The sequence below is a fragment of the Lissotriton helveticus genome, chromosome 12 (genome assembly GCF_964261635.1).
Source record: "Lissotriton helveticus chromosome 12, aLisHel1.1, whole genome shotgun sequence".
Classification (NCBI taxonomy): Eukaryota; Metazoa; Chordata; class Amphibia; order Caudata; family Salamandridae; genus Lissotriton; species Lissotriton helveticus.
In genome coordinates this window covers 873,483,912-873,498,308 of record NC_136073.1, presented here as the reverse complement: position 1 = coordinate 873,498,308, position 14,397 = coordinate 873,483,912, and the positions used below count along the sequence as shown (strand labels likewise).

Here is a 14,397-nt window from a genome sequence, read left to right as displayed (position 1 = left end):
GAATGGGGCAAGTTTCAGAGCCCCACAGAATTTTCTACGTTGTGTTCACTGTTTGTTAATGGGATGGGCAAGCACAGGTTCTGACTTCTCTGCAGCTGGGATGAGGATGAATGTCACTGCTAGTGTTGGCGTTGCCACAATGTGAATACATTCTGCACTTTTTAAACAGGTGTGGAGGGCTGCGGTGTGCCAATGGGATTTTTGTTTATTCTGAGGATGGCGATCAGCAAAGCAACAAACATATTTACCTCAAAGTGCCAAAGTGATGCATCCACAAACACAGCATGTTTAATTGCTTCAGACAGGATGATACTAACAATTGTCATGTATTCTAAAGTCATGAGGTTTTTATTCAGGGGATATCTTTTAGAAATGTTTGCTATGTAACAAAAGGTAGTAGATAATGGCAGAGAATTGTGAGAAAACAATTAAGATTAAAATGTGCAGCATTAAGCAAATGGCAGAACAATTACTTAAACCCCTGTTTAATATAAACCCTTGATTATGTATTAAAAGGAAATTCGTTTTTTTCAATACTTTGCGTAGAGGTTTTCTAATATAACTTACCTTACATCTGATTTCTTTTTTGAGTTCATAATATTTCCCTTTATAGTAAAAAATAACGTGTACAAGTTTTCTTTCAAATCCACAAATATCTGGGCCTATAAAAAAACAGGTATTCATTGTTGTTGAGGATAGGTTTTTTAAGTATTGTCACAGAAAGAGACTCTACTAAGATTTCTTTACACATCGTAACAATACTCACCGAACATAATGTAATATTTAGACTGTCCAGACATCTGCTCTTGGTCCAAGTCAGAAGGAAAGAGTTTGACATACCCTCCGCCACAGTCAACTGTGCGTTCATGTTTGATGGAAAACTGAATGACCAAAGTATTCCCCTCATTTCTAAACGGAGTAAAGCGGGATGACATTGCGTAATATTTTCCATCTCCTCTAGTCTGGATTCCTGGGAGAGATGCACAATTATTGATTTTAAATGTCTGAAATTGAACAAAAGTTAGGGAGCATGGGACAGTCGGCACAAAGAAACAATATTGAAAGCAAAGATGAGGAAAGCAGCTAAGGAGGAATTGAGGAGGGGAGTAATGAGAGGAGTAGTGAGCTTTTCGTAATTTTTCATTACACCATAACTTTCAATATGGATATGCATGATGTCTGCACTGTGCTACTGGGCTCTGCCACAAAGAAGTGTTAATTATACAGGAATTTCTAACAATAACTAAATGAAGGCATAAGTCTAGTCAACAGTGTTTCAGCCAGAAAAGGAATATTCTGGCTTTGTCCCCATTACGAGTTAGCCAATAGGTTTCTGAATCAAATCCCCGTTTCCACAGAGGTCGAAATTATAAGTTATGCAAATGTTATTTCACTTGCATGATAACTGCAAAGCTTGCATTCAAAGTTGTAATATCCTTTACGAATTCCTGAGGACTTTTCTGCACCGTGAATTTGGAGTCTGCATTTGTAAAGTCAGGTGCACTTGAACTGTAAGAACTACAACAAAAGGGATATGTAGCGAAACTGGATAAAAGGTAATTCCGCAATGGGGGTACTTAGCATTTACATTAAAACAACATTGATTCAACTCATATTAAACAACTGTTACAGTTACAATGCACATTTTCGTTTTAATCTCTAATGCAAATGTAGCAAAAATAACAAACATTTACAAACCTTTATCTTTTTGTGCATTGCCATAAAACTTCCCTGATGTTAACTTAAACTTTCCATAGCCGTTCTTGAATTTAGATTTCACCCACCTGCTTTTCCAGAGATCTGTAAAAAAAGATTTTTTTAAGTCTTCTGAAAATTTTCAGTCAAAATATCTCATTGATAAGGCTTATTTCAAAGAACCTGTTAGCAAAACATACCAGGTTATTTTTTCCCAAAATACTTTAAAAACTGGATGTGGGTGGTATTTGAGGTCCGCATTCATGAATGAACAAGTGCGCTGGAGAATAAAGTTCAAGGCTTCAAAGTAGACATGCATATTCGGAGTTTCAAAATTCCATTTTTGAGGGTGAGGGGTTGTTTAAATTATTTTTGCAACCTCTGGTTGTGTTAAGTGACTCAATTATTCCAACTGCAACAAACAACAAGATGATGGAAGCCATGCTTGAACTAATCTCAGTGATCGCTCGGGCCATATTCTACACCATCAATTTTCAACCACTACGCAGCTCTAGATAGAATGGGGTCATTTGCAAATCAGTCTTGGTCCTGATCCAATTGGAACAATCTAGCCTGAACTGCCCGACCAGGTCCAGACGAGATTGGAACACAGACAGCCCAGACCAGTTTCGATCTACTTAAGACTAGTAAGTGAAGTAATGCTTGAGTGGAGTAGCACAGTAAGTGAAGACCCACATCTGAGAATATCCAGCACACTTTGGGTGTCCACTGAAACAACAAAAAGGTGATGGAAGGGATATGAATTAATCTCAGTGACAGGCAATCACTCAGGTCACATGCTAGACCATTGTTTTCCTTTCAGCAGCAGCAGTGCTTAATTTGTGCCCGTGTTGGAAGGTGCCCTGCACAGGCAGGCATTTCTTAATAATGGCACAACTACCTCACATAGTTGCAGTGTATGCCATTTATCCTACAGAGCACATTAGCAGAGTATTTACCAATGTTTAAATATACTTTAAAAAATAATAATACCAGAGTGCCCAGATACTTTTATAGCCGTGCATGACCTGGAGTAGTCCAAATTGTCACATATGTAAGTTAGTATTTTTATGGGCATTTGGCAGCAACAGTGAGTTAGGTTGTGGTACCCTCTTGAGAATTATGTTGGGCCCTGGCATCAGGTCCCCAACACAGCACACCCTAACCCCCTCAGCCCTCCCACCACCCATCCTAACGAAATCGACCTGGGACCCTTGGATTCCTCCATTCATGCTCCCCACTCTGACTCTAAGACCAGTACGCCTCCAACGACTCTTGCGGATGCAGGTTTAGCTAGTCCCGCTAACACTCATTCCACCCCTTCTAAGACCCCTAACACAGTCCATCCTAACCCTCCCACCCCCCTCCACAGATATCCACACTCTGCACTCCAGAGCCACTAAAATAATTCAGAGCATCCACTTCTCCATCCTGGATCTGACGAACCTCCATCACCTCGCCGAACACTCCCTCATCAACCTCAAGCCTCAGCTGAATTCCTCTTCCCCTCCTACCCCAGAACACCCCAAACACCCACTACCGACAACCTTGAGGCACTTTCACCCTCGTAAGCACCCTAGCTGCCTATCAGAGGAGGAAACCCTTGACCTCGCCCTCTCCTACAGCTTTTCCCTTACCACAACAAAGCCGCTAGACTTCACTGAAAAGGAAATCCATGACATTCTCCAGGACCATAATGCAGCTTCTCTCACTCCTTGTCTATCAGACGTGAGCGCGGCACACCCCATCTGCACGGTTGATATCAACCCCTGCAGATCAGCTCCCCTCTGCAACAGAAGGGTGAACCAAAGCAATCTAGCGCCTGTACACCTGTCTACCCCAACTCCTGACACCACCTCCCTCCCCTCCCTGACTGGTCTCTTAATTAACTGCCGATCGGCAGTAAAGCATGCCACCGATGTCGCTGCCCTCATTCTGAACAACAAATCCGACTTATCTATTTTAACAGAATCATGGCTCAATGATTCCTCATCGCCTTGCCTTGACCTCTTAGTCCCCCCTAACTTTAACATTACTAGGCTAGACCGACCACATAACAAGAGAGGTGGCGGCATCGCCTGCATCTATAGCTCTAACCTCCTTGTCACCGAGCTTCTGGCGGATACTACCGATGCCTGTGAATATCTAGCCCTCTCAATCTGCAGTAACACCATCTATGCAACCTGCACATCTTTTGCCACCCCCCAGGCGTGAACGACCCCTTCACTGACCACCTCATGGAAATTTTCACAGCTAAGAGCTCCCTCAACACCTAAGACATTTTCCTTGGAGATTTCAACCTGCATTGGAACGATCTCAAGGATCCTCATGTCAACGCCATTTAAGACCTCCTGGCCGATCAAGCCCTGACCCAAGCTTGCTCACTCCCAACACATTCAAAAGGGGCCACTCGACTGGATCATCTCTAAGGAGGCAACAGTCAAGCTTATCTCTATAGACCCCTGTGTCTGGTCAGACCACCACACCATCACCTTCCTTCTACCTGGCACCCACATGATAAGAACACCACAACCGGTGCATCCTAAACGCTGGGTCAGAGACACCAAGAACCTGGACCACAAGGAACTTGAGATCCGCTGCAAATCCGACCTCCCTACCCCCCCCCCCCCCACATATCACATGACCTCAATGATCACTACTCCACAACAATTTTGAACATTCTGGATGACCTAGCCCCTCTTAAACTAAAAATAACTCAGGTCAAAGATAGAAACCCCTGGTACACTGGTTCCCTCAATAACGAGAGGACATCCCTCCGACAAGCTGAAAGAATCTGGAGACAGCACCCCTCAGCCGCTCACCTAAAACTTCTCCGCCAGGCCAGAAATACATACAACAAGAACATCCTCAACTCAAAAAAAGAGTTCTTCAGAGCTGAACTAGAAAATGACCAGAACAGACCACGCAAACTCTTTGAGCTGGTCAAACATCAATCGAACAAACTGACCAAAACAGTGAAAGAAAACCCCAAGTCTCTCATCTCATCCGAGGAATTCTCCTCGTTTTTTGCAAACAAAATCAAAACCCTAGGTAACGGGGGGAGGAGCCAAGCTCGCGTCCGAGATGGCCGCGTTTTAGCTCGGCTCCGTTCGCTTTCCTGTCTGGAACGTCTATCCTGTGTTTTATCCTGCCCCGGGAAGTATTCTTTGATAGACTATGGAACTACGACATTTCACAGGCACTTACCGTTTGATCCGTTTGTTCCTGGGTGCCGCGGATCCTGAGCTGCGCCCTTGTCTGCTTCGGGGCCTCCGGAGCGAGCGGGCCTGACACTCCTTGGCGGCGCCCGGGCGGGACGGAGCGCTGTGGCCGGCACCTGGTGGCGGTGTGGGTTCGGTCGGAGAGGCCGATGTGCAATTAGACCGGTAACGGCTATCCGGGCCTGGTCCGGCGGTCCCGCGGCCTGGTGTTGGGGCACTGCCTTCCATGGACGGGGTTGACCGTGTATGTGGCTCGTCTCCCCTTTGTTCTCCGGTCCGGCCATTTTGAGTCCCTCCGCCCGGACTCGGAGAACGGAGCCGGTGGCGTGTGGGGAGCCGGCGACTCGCCTTCTTCTGGTGGCCCCCCTTCCTGCTCTGGTGGTGCCTCTGCTGGTGGTCGGCTGTATCCTGTTTGCCCCGCTGGTGCCCGGACGGGGGTCGGAGTTTGCCGCGGCCCCGCCGGGCTTCTAAGATGGCGGCCGGCCCCATGTCTCTCGGCCTGGCCGAGACTGGCGACGCTGGTCCGCCGCATGGCACGTTCGCTGAATACCGTAAAGGTGAGCCTACGCTTGGCGACATCCTCGCCGCCTTGCGCTCCTGGGGTGCTCCCATGGCCGCACCTGTCATTGACCTGGAGGAGGATCATTTTGCCGGGCCTGCTGGGCCCCCCTTGGTGGGTGCGGCTTCATCTCTGTTGTGTGCTGCTGTAACTTTCCTGGAGGTCGTGGGCCCGGCGGCTGCCGTCGGTGTGGGTGTACGGATCTCTGCTGCCCGCCTTCATCCTGAGCTCCCCCCTGTGCGGGGGGTCCGCCGGCCGGGTCCCGTCCGGACCGGCCTCGTTGGATCTCCCTTTCCTTTTTTGCCTCGAATGGCCGAACGAAGATCCTGTGATTGCTCCGCCGGATCGGCTTTCCTCATATTATCGCCGGAACTGTGCCTGCATTGCCTGATGTGGTTGCCGTCCTTTCCTGTTCATCCGGGTCGCAATCGATATGGCTTGTGTGGATTGCCGATCGGACTCCCTGTTATTCACCTCCTGTTCCGCATGCTCTGGTTCCTTGTGCGTTGGACGACTACAGCTTGTGATAAACAAGGACAGGGTTGAGATGAACTTGCCTCGGTGGACTATTATCTTGCGGTATGGTCGGATGATCCGTTTGTAACTGTATGACTATGTTCGATTCTCCTTCATGTTCCTGGAGTTTATCCTTGTGCTTACTATCTTCCCGTGGGCTCTGAGTATTTTCGGACGGGGAGGAGGGAGCTGATGGGGTTTTGATTATATGGCTCCTCTCCCGTTGTTACTTCCCTGTTTTCCCCTCTTCTTTTTGTCTTTGTGGTTCTTTCTTACTTATCTCTTCTATATTTCGGGTTCTGATTAGGGCGACAGGCACGCTGCCGGGGGGTAGGCCATAGCCTTCTGCAGGGGTGCAGGGTGGGATGTGCGGGGTGGGGGGTCTGTCGTATTGTGTTTTCCCCTCATTCTTTTTGGTTCTATGGCTCTTATGTATCCCCCTTTTTTCGAGACGCGGTGTCGGCATGTGGCCCCCCGGGGTGTTTTTGCTAGCATGGGCCTTCTGGTATTCCTGCCGTCACGGTTTACTACGCATTCATTCCTCCTGTTACCACTAGTTCCATGTGCCGGTCTATTCTTGAGTGCTTCGTTAGCCGTGGGGCGCGTGCAGTGATGCTGCGTTCTTACTTCTCCCCCCCTTTTTTTCCTATGTCCTTTCCCCCCCTTTTTTCCCCTCTCCCCCTTTTTTCTTTCCTTCCCCGGGTTGTTGTAACAGAGGGCTCCTTGTTTTGCAAGTCTAATTTTAGTTTTGTGTATTATTGTGTGTTTTCGTAGTGGTGGGAGGGCGCTGGGCAGCGGTTGCAATTGCTTATTATTGTGGGACTCACGTTCTGCCTTTACCAAAATGTAACTGTTCTTTTTGAATTTTCCTGTGTTCGATACTTCTGCTTGCTCGCGGCCCACCACGGCCCTCTGGACTTTACGGATTGCCATTATTCTGCGACACCCTTTCTTCTATTATAAAATCAACCTTCTCTCATCCTGTTCGTGATGTTTGCTCGGTGGCTTTTTGCCTTTGCTTCTTGTATGGATTGCTGTGATATCCTCTTGGTGCTTCTGTACTGCCTGATATGTTTTTTTCATTGTGGTGGCCGGCCCGATGGGTTGTAGGCCCGTATCTGTGAGCGCTTTCTGTACAATAAAGGTTTTTTAAAAAAAAAAAACCCTAGGTAACGAACTTAGTGCGGCCTCAATATCTCTACCGACCCCTGACCTTCCCCCTCACCCCCCCCTGCCTCCACAGTCCTCACCTAAGAATCTAGCACATTGGACCAACTTTTCACTCTACGACGAAGACTCTGTCACCAAAATCCTTTCCACCTTAAACCCGAACAACCATTTCAACGACCCGCTCCCTTCTAACTGCTTTGCGACCGTTGCCCAATCCATTATTCCTAGCTGGACTACGATAATCAACGCCTCTCTCCGGCAGGGTTCAATCCCGGACTTTCTGAAAGCGGGCCAAGCCCTCCCCATTCTGAAAAAGCCGTCGCTGGACCCAGCCTACCCAGACAATTTCAGACCAATTTCCAACATTCCTCTCTTGGCTAAAGTGCAGAAGTGTGTGCAACTGCAGCTAAGTCACCACATCAACAACTTCCATCTACTCCATGACTGCCAATCTGATTTCCGACCTGGACACAGCACTGAAACCACCATGCTCCACATTGTCGATGATGCCCTACAACCCCTTGACCAAGACAAAACCTGTCTCTTAATCCTCCTAGATCTATCCTCGGCCTTCGACACGGTCAACCATGAGATGCTACTCAAACGCCTCAAACTTAGGATGGGATTAGATGGCACTGTCCTCGACTGGTTTAGTTCCTACCTCCAAAACCGATCTCAGAGATTCCTTATCAACGGCAACCTGTCCGCTCCCTCCTTGGTCACGGTAGGAGTCCCTCAAGGATCAACGCTGTCCCCCACCCTTTTCAACCTCTATTTAGAACCCCTTGCTGAGGTCCTTCACACCGCAAATATCTCCTACCATATGTACGCAGACGACACTCAGATCTACATAAAAATCTCATCTCTTGAAGAGATCCTCACCTTGAATGAGGCCCTGAAGCTGACCGCCAATGGCTTTCCTCCAACCAACTCAAACTCAATGCAAAGAAAACTGAGCTCCTCCTAATTTCCCCACCTAAAAGCAACTCGGAGATCCAGACATGGATCTAAGCGATCACAGCCTTAAACTGCCCCCCGACCATTGTGGACACGGCCAAATCTCTGGGTATCACCTTGGACCATAACCTAAACATGCGAGACCACATCAACTCAATGGCCAAATCTGCCAGTTTCACTTGAGCTACCTTTGGAAATTGAAACCATTCCTTGACGCTCCCGACCTAAAACTTGCAGTCCAATCCCTAGTTATTTCTAGGCTGGAATATGGCTGCTCCACCCTTTCTGGTTAACCCAAGATCTCCCTAGCACCCTTAAAAGCCTGCCTCAACGCAGCTGCCAGACTACTTACCGGCACAAGGAAATTTGATCACATCACCCCTCATCTGAAATCATTGAAATGGCTCCCACTCGAGGCTAGGATCCATCTCAAGCTGGCATGTATCACGCACAAGGCCCTACACTCAACTCCCCTGCGTATCTTGCACAGAAACTTGTGATATCCGGAGGAAGCAGAAACTCACGATCGGCCAGTGCCCTCCTACTCCAGCCTGCTTGCTTTCGAGAAAAAAAAAATTATAATCGGGCTTTCGCTGGGGCTGCACCAAGAATATGGAACTCCTTCCGACCCGCCATCAGAAGAATCCCCTCTCTGGCACGCTTCAAAAAGGAGGCCAAATCCTTCCTCATGGATAAATTCCTTGACTAATCCCGTTCCACAACCACCCCATAGACTTCTGCCTCCATCCTGCGACCTCGCCCCACCAAGAAACAGGAGTCCGTCCTTAACAATTGTAATATTGACTATCCTTGTATAGTGTTTTCCCTCTTGTACCCCGTACCCCCTCCCCCCTAATTTACAGTATTCTTGTGTTATCCTTCCTATTGTTTACTTTGTGACTCTGTAAAGCGCTCTGATACCCTAACGGGTCAAGTTTGCGCTCTATAAAACACTAAAATAAATAAATAAATAAAATAAACCATGGTTTCTTCTTGACCATTGGAAATTGCAAGTGGGAATATTTTGCCTTTTGTTATGATACCCTGTGATTTTTTGATTTCTAATTATATCTGTGTATTTTTGTTTTGATTCTAAAGCACTTTGATTTACTAATTGAAAGAGGAATTCTTAACCTTCAGAAAATATTAACCATCTAATCATTCACCATATTGATTGCACAACCTTGTAATAAAGGTTTGCTTGATTTGCCCCAGATCCAGCTTAAGTTAAAAAAATTTAAATTATGTGTAGATTATAAGTGACAATCTAATTCTACGTTCTAAAACAAAATAGTTTATACCTACAACAAGAACATCACCCCAAACCTCACCTGAAATGACTGATAATGATACCGCTTAGAGCTATAAATATACTATAAAACATAAACAAAGAGGCTCACATTAGTCTATGTGAATTGTAGAGAAACAATGTCAACCATGTTAGTAGAATGGACTCTTTTATATTCTTCAAAAAGTCTGGGTCCTAAAATGCTTAACTCACAACAAAGTGTATTTTTACAGGAGATAAGCAATCATCTCGCTGTTTATTTTGTCCAAAATTGAGGGCATCTGGACAGAAATATTGAAGCAGCACTTGTCCATATATTGAAACAAACCTCAAACATGTTAACTTTTAAATTTCTCTCATTTTTGGAAAGATCTGCTGTGCTTAGTTCAGGCCACGAAATGCATGGTGAACTTTCAATGACTGCCCACCAATACCCACTATTAATATTTAAAGAAATAACTAAACAACCATAAACCAGTCCGTCATTGCTATAATTACCTCTTGTACCAAACATTGTGACCACACAATGGTTAGTCTGTCCTTTATTGAAGAAACCATCTTTTAATATGTCTGATGCTAACGGTTAGGTGTCCTGTTCATATCAATTTTTAGGGCAAAGTTACTGGAGGGAAAAGCAGTTGTTTTTAAATCAGATGCAATCCTTTGTTGAAATATATCATCTGTTCAATCAGTTTCAGGCCAGTTTGGACCTGGCTGCAGGACAGTGCGTATTAACTGGGTTGGATCCGGCTGAGGTACTGATTCCCTTGTGGTTGTCATCATCGGCATCTTAATGCTAGAAGTTGACCTGGGTTAAAGTGTGACCTCAGCCACTTTTGACAAGTCTGCCACAACGCGTACTGGAGTTCCACAGGTGTTTGTGTGCCTCAAAAAAAAATCCTCACCATTGACAGAACTCCAAGTCAGGGATTAGATACACATTTGGGAACACACAAAAAAAAAGCCTTTGCAGTTATATGGATTTTTTTAATCACTAGCTTTCACTTGATGTGTGAGGGATATTTTAGGATGGAGCAAGAAATCTAAAGCCAATAAAAGTGGAATTATGCTGGCTACCTGAATTAACTCTTTTTCTTCGATACATAAAGGCGGTGGGACTCATAAAAACTCGTTTCAACTGAAGAGTATTTTCATGAGCAAAAAATGTGAAAATATAGTGCACGTTTTAAAGAATCCAAACGGAAAATAGAAAAATGCGCCATAAATAGGGGAGATTTAGCAAGAAGAGATACAGAGTCCCTGACCTGGCTATTTACTTACTGCGCCGAATTTCTGGATCTGATATAAAGGGGAAAAAGCGGTATATAATATATATAAATAAAACGAGGGTGAGTTTAAAAAAATTATAAAACCCTCTACCTTCGTCTAAAAATTGCTCTTTGAAATAAACTGTGGGCATCGCTGTGTGGATAAGTGTAAGCGGCAGGAGCGCTAAGAAACGCATGGCGGAGTCTAGGCGCTGTGGTTCTGGTCCTGCTCAGTCCATATCTACCTCAGGTGCGAGCGTGGAGTTTCCCGCCAAAAACACGACGCGGAGCAATCGATGGTCTAACCAATCAGAGCTCGATGCGACGGTCGGTGATCACGTGACTGACAAGGTCGCGCTCTCTTTCTTCTAACGAGAGGTAACCAGAGTGGCAGCCATGTTTGATGTGGTAACACCTACTACCAGGTTGAGCATCCCCATGGTCCATTAAACTGTAGTCTGGAGCGTACCCAGGGCTCATGCCAGCGCCGCCTCCTTCAAGCGCCTAGCAACGGTACAGAGTGATGGAGCCAGCTATTCGCATAAAAGGCTGCCATCTTGAAATAGATAAAATGCTCAGAAGGGACAAAAAATGGGCACCGTAAATAAAATGCCCGTAGTTTAGTGCATATGTTCCCCAAATTACCTTCGGAAATCTTAGCTGGTATTACAAAATGTGTATAATGCGTGGATAGCAAAACATTGCATTCAAAGTAAAAGTACATGTTGTAATTGATGCAACCTTTTAATAACATATGTGTTGTTACTGTGGCTACGATAGTTGCCCAGTTGTACTTTGAATCAATTGTTCAGGTATCCCCCGCTTAAGTACTTTACAAACATATGAAATAACCCCCAAACGAGGCTTGGGACGCAAAGAGATCCGTGACGTTCTTTCAACGAGCGTCGCACAGGATTGGCTGAGACGTTGTAATCCATCTAATCAGAAGCCAGGACGCAGTAGTGTAGGAAACGGTGAAAGCGTCTTTACCAGGAGCTCCTCCGGGCTTGGGGCGTGGGCGCCCCCCTTCGAGGTGAGCGGGAGCAGGGGCGGGGGACCGTTCTCGACACCATCCAGAACACGAAAGGGTACCATTCTGGAGGAGTAGGGCCCCTACTTGCAGGTAATAAGTGTATATGTCGTGGACTACAATGCTGGGGCACATCTTTACAAGAGCCAGGGTAAACGCCCTCTCAGCAGGAAAAATAGTTCATTTCCCAGCAGCAAGAGCAAACCCCATGGAACAGCAGCAGGGAAAGCAGTCAGCTTCACAAAGTGCACTCTGGTGCTATCAGGCATCCACCATTGCAATCCTTTCCTGTCTGGTCTTTGCAAGATTCGCTTCATTCTGCTAAAAGCAATCCTACATTCTGCAGCACTTTTCGTCTCAGGGGCCAAAAGGAATCCCCATGTTTCACCGATTGCGATTACACTTCACTGGCTTCCCAATGAAGCCAATGCTGCACACAAAACGGCATGCATCACCCCCTGCTCCTATACACATCCACCCCATATTACCTGGCTGAACAAGCTTTGTATTTTGGTGGCAATAGACTATCACAGAATGCAGAAGCTCTCCTGCTAAAAACCCCACCCTTTAAAAAGGAATGATTTATGGCTCAGTCCTTTGCAGGGAGCGCAATGAGAGTTTGGAACTCCTTAGCTCCAATATCTCGTAGGCTAGCTTTAAAGTTGAACTGAACTGAAAGCCCTTCTTTTTCGAAGGATATTTTAGTTAATCTCTCTTCTCCATTCTACACCCCGATGTCTTAGTTACTGCACTGCACTTTGAGGTTTACCTCTCTACCTTGACTTAATTGGATTCCGTCTTGTTCCCGTCGCCCATCCACATCCTGGTACTCGATATTTACAAATGCTGCAATGTATAACTTACATTCATGCTTTTTGTCTTTTGTAAATGTCCCAGTACGCTTGTGTAATGTAATTTATATGCCTTGTGGACTGATCTATTTCTTTCGCTAAAGCTCTAACACCTTTGGCTAATGTCCTCACTATATAAAACCGCCTAAATAAATAACTAAGGAAAGAAAATATGTCGGCTCCTGCTGTGGCTTGTTTGTACCAAAGAGGGGTGGACGTCTCATGTGAACAGCGAGAAAGGTGCTTCCCATCGTTGCAGGACCCCATCAGAAATAAAAGAAAGGGGTCTGGGTGTGTTAGAAACCAGAGCTGCGGGCTCTGTCAGCACCAAGAGTAGGAGACAGCTCCCATTGGCAACAAGTGGAAAGGGACGGTTTCTATTAGGAACAAGAACAAAGGGCTCTGTCAGTACCAGAAGAGAACAGCTCCTGCCAGAAACAATAACAAAGAGCCGTGGCTGAAGCGAGTAGAAGGGGCAGCTTCATTCAACAACAAGAACAGAGGCTCTGCCACAGCAGGGAAAATGGCCAGCCCCTGTCACTGGCATGAACTGATCTGTCACCAGCAAGGATAGGGGCTGCTCCATTCTGCAGCAAGTCCTGTAAACAGCAAGAAGAAGGGGTAGCTCCAGTCACAGCAAGAACAGAGGGTTCTATTGGCAGTAAGGAAACATGTTTGCTTCCACCAGCAGCAAGGACAAAGAGCCCTCTGAGAAGCAAAGAAAATGAGTCCGCAGCAAGAGGAATGCTCCTTTCAAGAGGACCGGGCAGCTCCTGTTAGCAAGAAGAAGAGCCATTCATTTCAGCGGCAAGGGAATGAAGCAGCTCCTATCAGCAGCATAGGAAGAGTATCCTATCATTAAGAAGAGCATGGGTCATCTCATATCATATCATAATAATGAGGTAGAGGGTTGTCAGCAGGAGGAGATGTTAAGATTGCTGTCAGCAGCAAGCAATAGGATGGAGTTTTGCAGCACAAAAAGGGGACGAAGGCCAGGCCATTCCCAGTGGAAGCTGAAAGTGATGGATTTAGGTTTTGTTAGCGACAAATGAGTATGGCAGGCATCTGCCAGCAACAAGAGAAATCTGAACGCTCGCCACACCAGCAGAAAGGAATGGTGGGGGCAGAAGCAGTAAAACGAGGGGAGCAGAGTGTCCCCATTAGTAGAATCAGCAAGTCACATTCTTATCAGAAAAAGAGAAAGGGTGTGCTTGCTTTTTTTCTGAAGCATGGAGGAGGAAGGAAGGCCCTTCACAAGTAAGAGCAGGATACTGGCAGCAACACGATGGGGACAGCCTCCTGCCAGCAATAAAAGAGAAACTATCTTTTGTCAGGAGTAGGAGGGAGGCAGGCACAAGTCCACATTAAGAAAGGAAGGGCAAGATAACTGTCATCAGTTGAAGCGCCACGCCCAGGTCTGGAGTTATCAGGAGGTGCCACCTGTAAGTAACAAGAAATGGAGCCGTGTTTAGATATGTCCGGAATCGGTAACTTATTTCTAGTTGTCTCCCCACCCCTTATTTACCACGGATCTCATAATGAGGCCTGTGAAGGAGTTAGAAGCGGAGTGCTCAAACTTCTCAGCAGAGAATTATAGCCCTTTAACACAAAGTGCTTGGTTGTCGCTAGACTTATAGTGCATGCACATTAATTAAAATAACCTAAAGTGAAGCTGCTACAGAAAAGGGGCATGTAGCTCCTAGTAAGATGGTACAGTGACAGCTCTTTAATTGTTTATAAAATGCTTGTAGGCCATATTGTGATTTTGGAACTTTACAAATGTATCTTGTAGTAGGCGGGCAGGTTATCACACAGATGAGACATGAACTATTTTATTTGGAG

At 46.0% G+C, this 14,397-nt stretch overlaps 2 protein-coding genes across 4 annotated transcripts in view; one reads left to right on the top strand and one right to left on the bottom strand.

Annotated features, from left to right (window-relative positions):
• Nucleotides 1–10,965, bottom strand: part of CALR3 (calreticulin 3) — a 29,139-nt gene extending 18,174 nt beyond the window's left edge. Inside the window, exons 1-4 of one of the 2 annotated variants that reach the window (XM_078669108.1) lie at nucleotides 10,787–10,965; nucleotides 1,699–1,800; nucleotides 767–970; nucleotides 568–662 (exon numbers count right to left, since the gene is read on the bottom strand). In XM_078669108.1, coding sequence (XP_078525234.1) covers nucleotides 568–662; nucleotides 767–970; nucleotides 1,699–1,800; nucleotides 10,787–10,871 — 486 coding nt within the window. In that variant the 5' untranslated portion in view covers nucleotides 10,872–10,965. The remainder of the gene's footprint in view (nucleotides 1–567; nucleotides 663–766; nucleotides 971–1,698; nucleotides 1,801–10,786) is intronic. The other variant, XM_078669107.1, reaches the window with a different exon arrangement.
• A 635-nt stretch (nucleotides 10,966–11,600) lies between these two features.
• Nucleotides 11,601–14,397, top strand: part of C12H19orf44 (chromosome 12 C19orf44 homolog) — a 39,979-nt gene continuing 37,182 nt past the window's right edge. Inside the window, exon 1 of one of the 2 annotated variants that reach the window (XM_078670600.1) lies at nucleotides 11,601–11,707. The gene's annotated coding sequence lies outside the window, so the exon portion shown is untranslated. The other variant, XM_078670601.1, reaches the window with a different exon arrangement.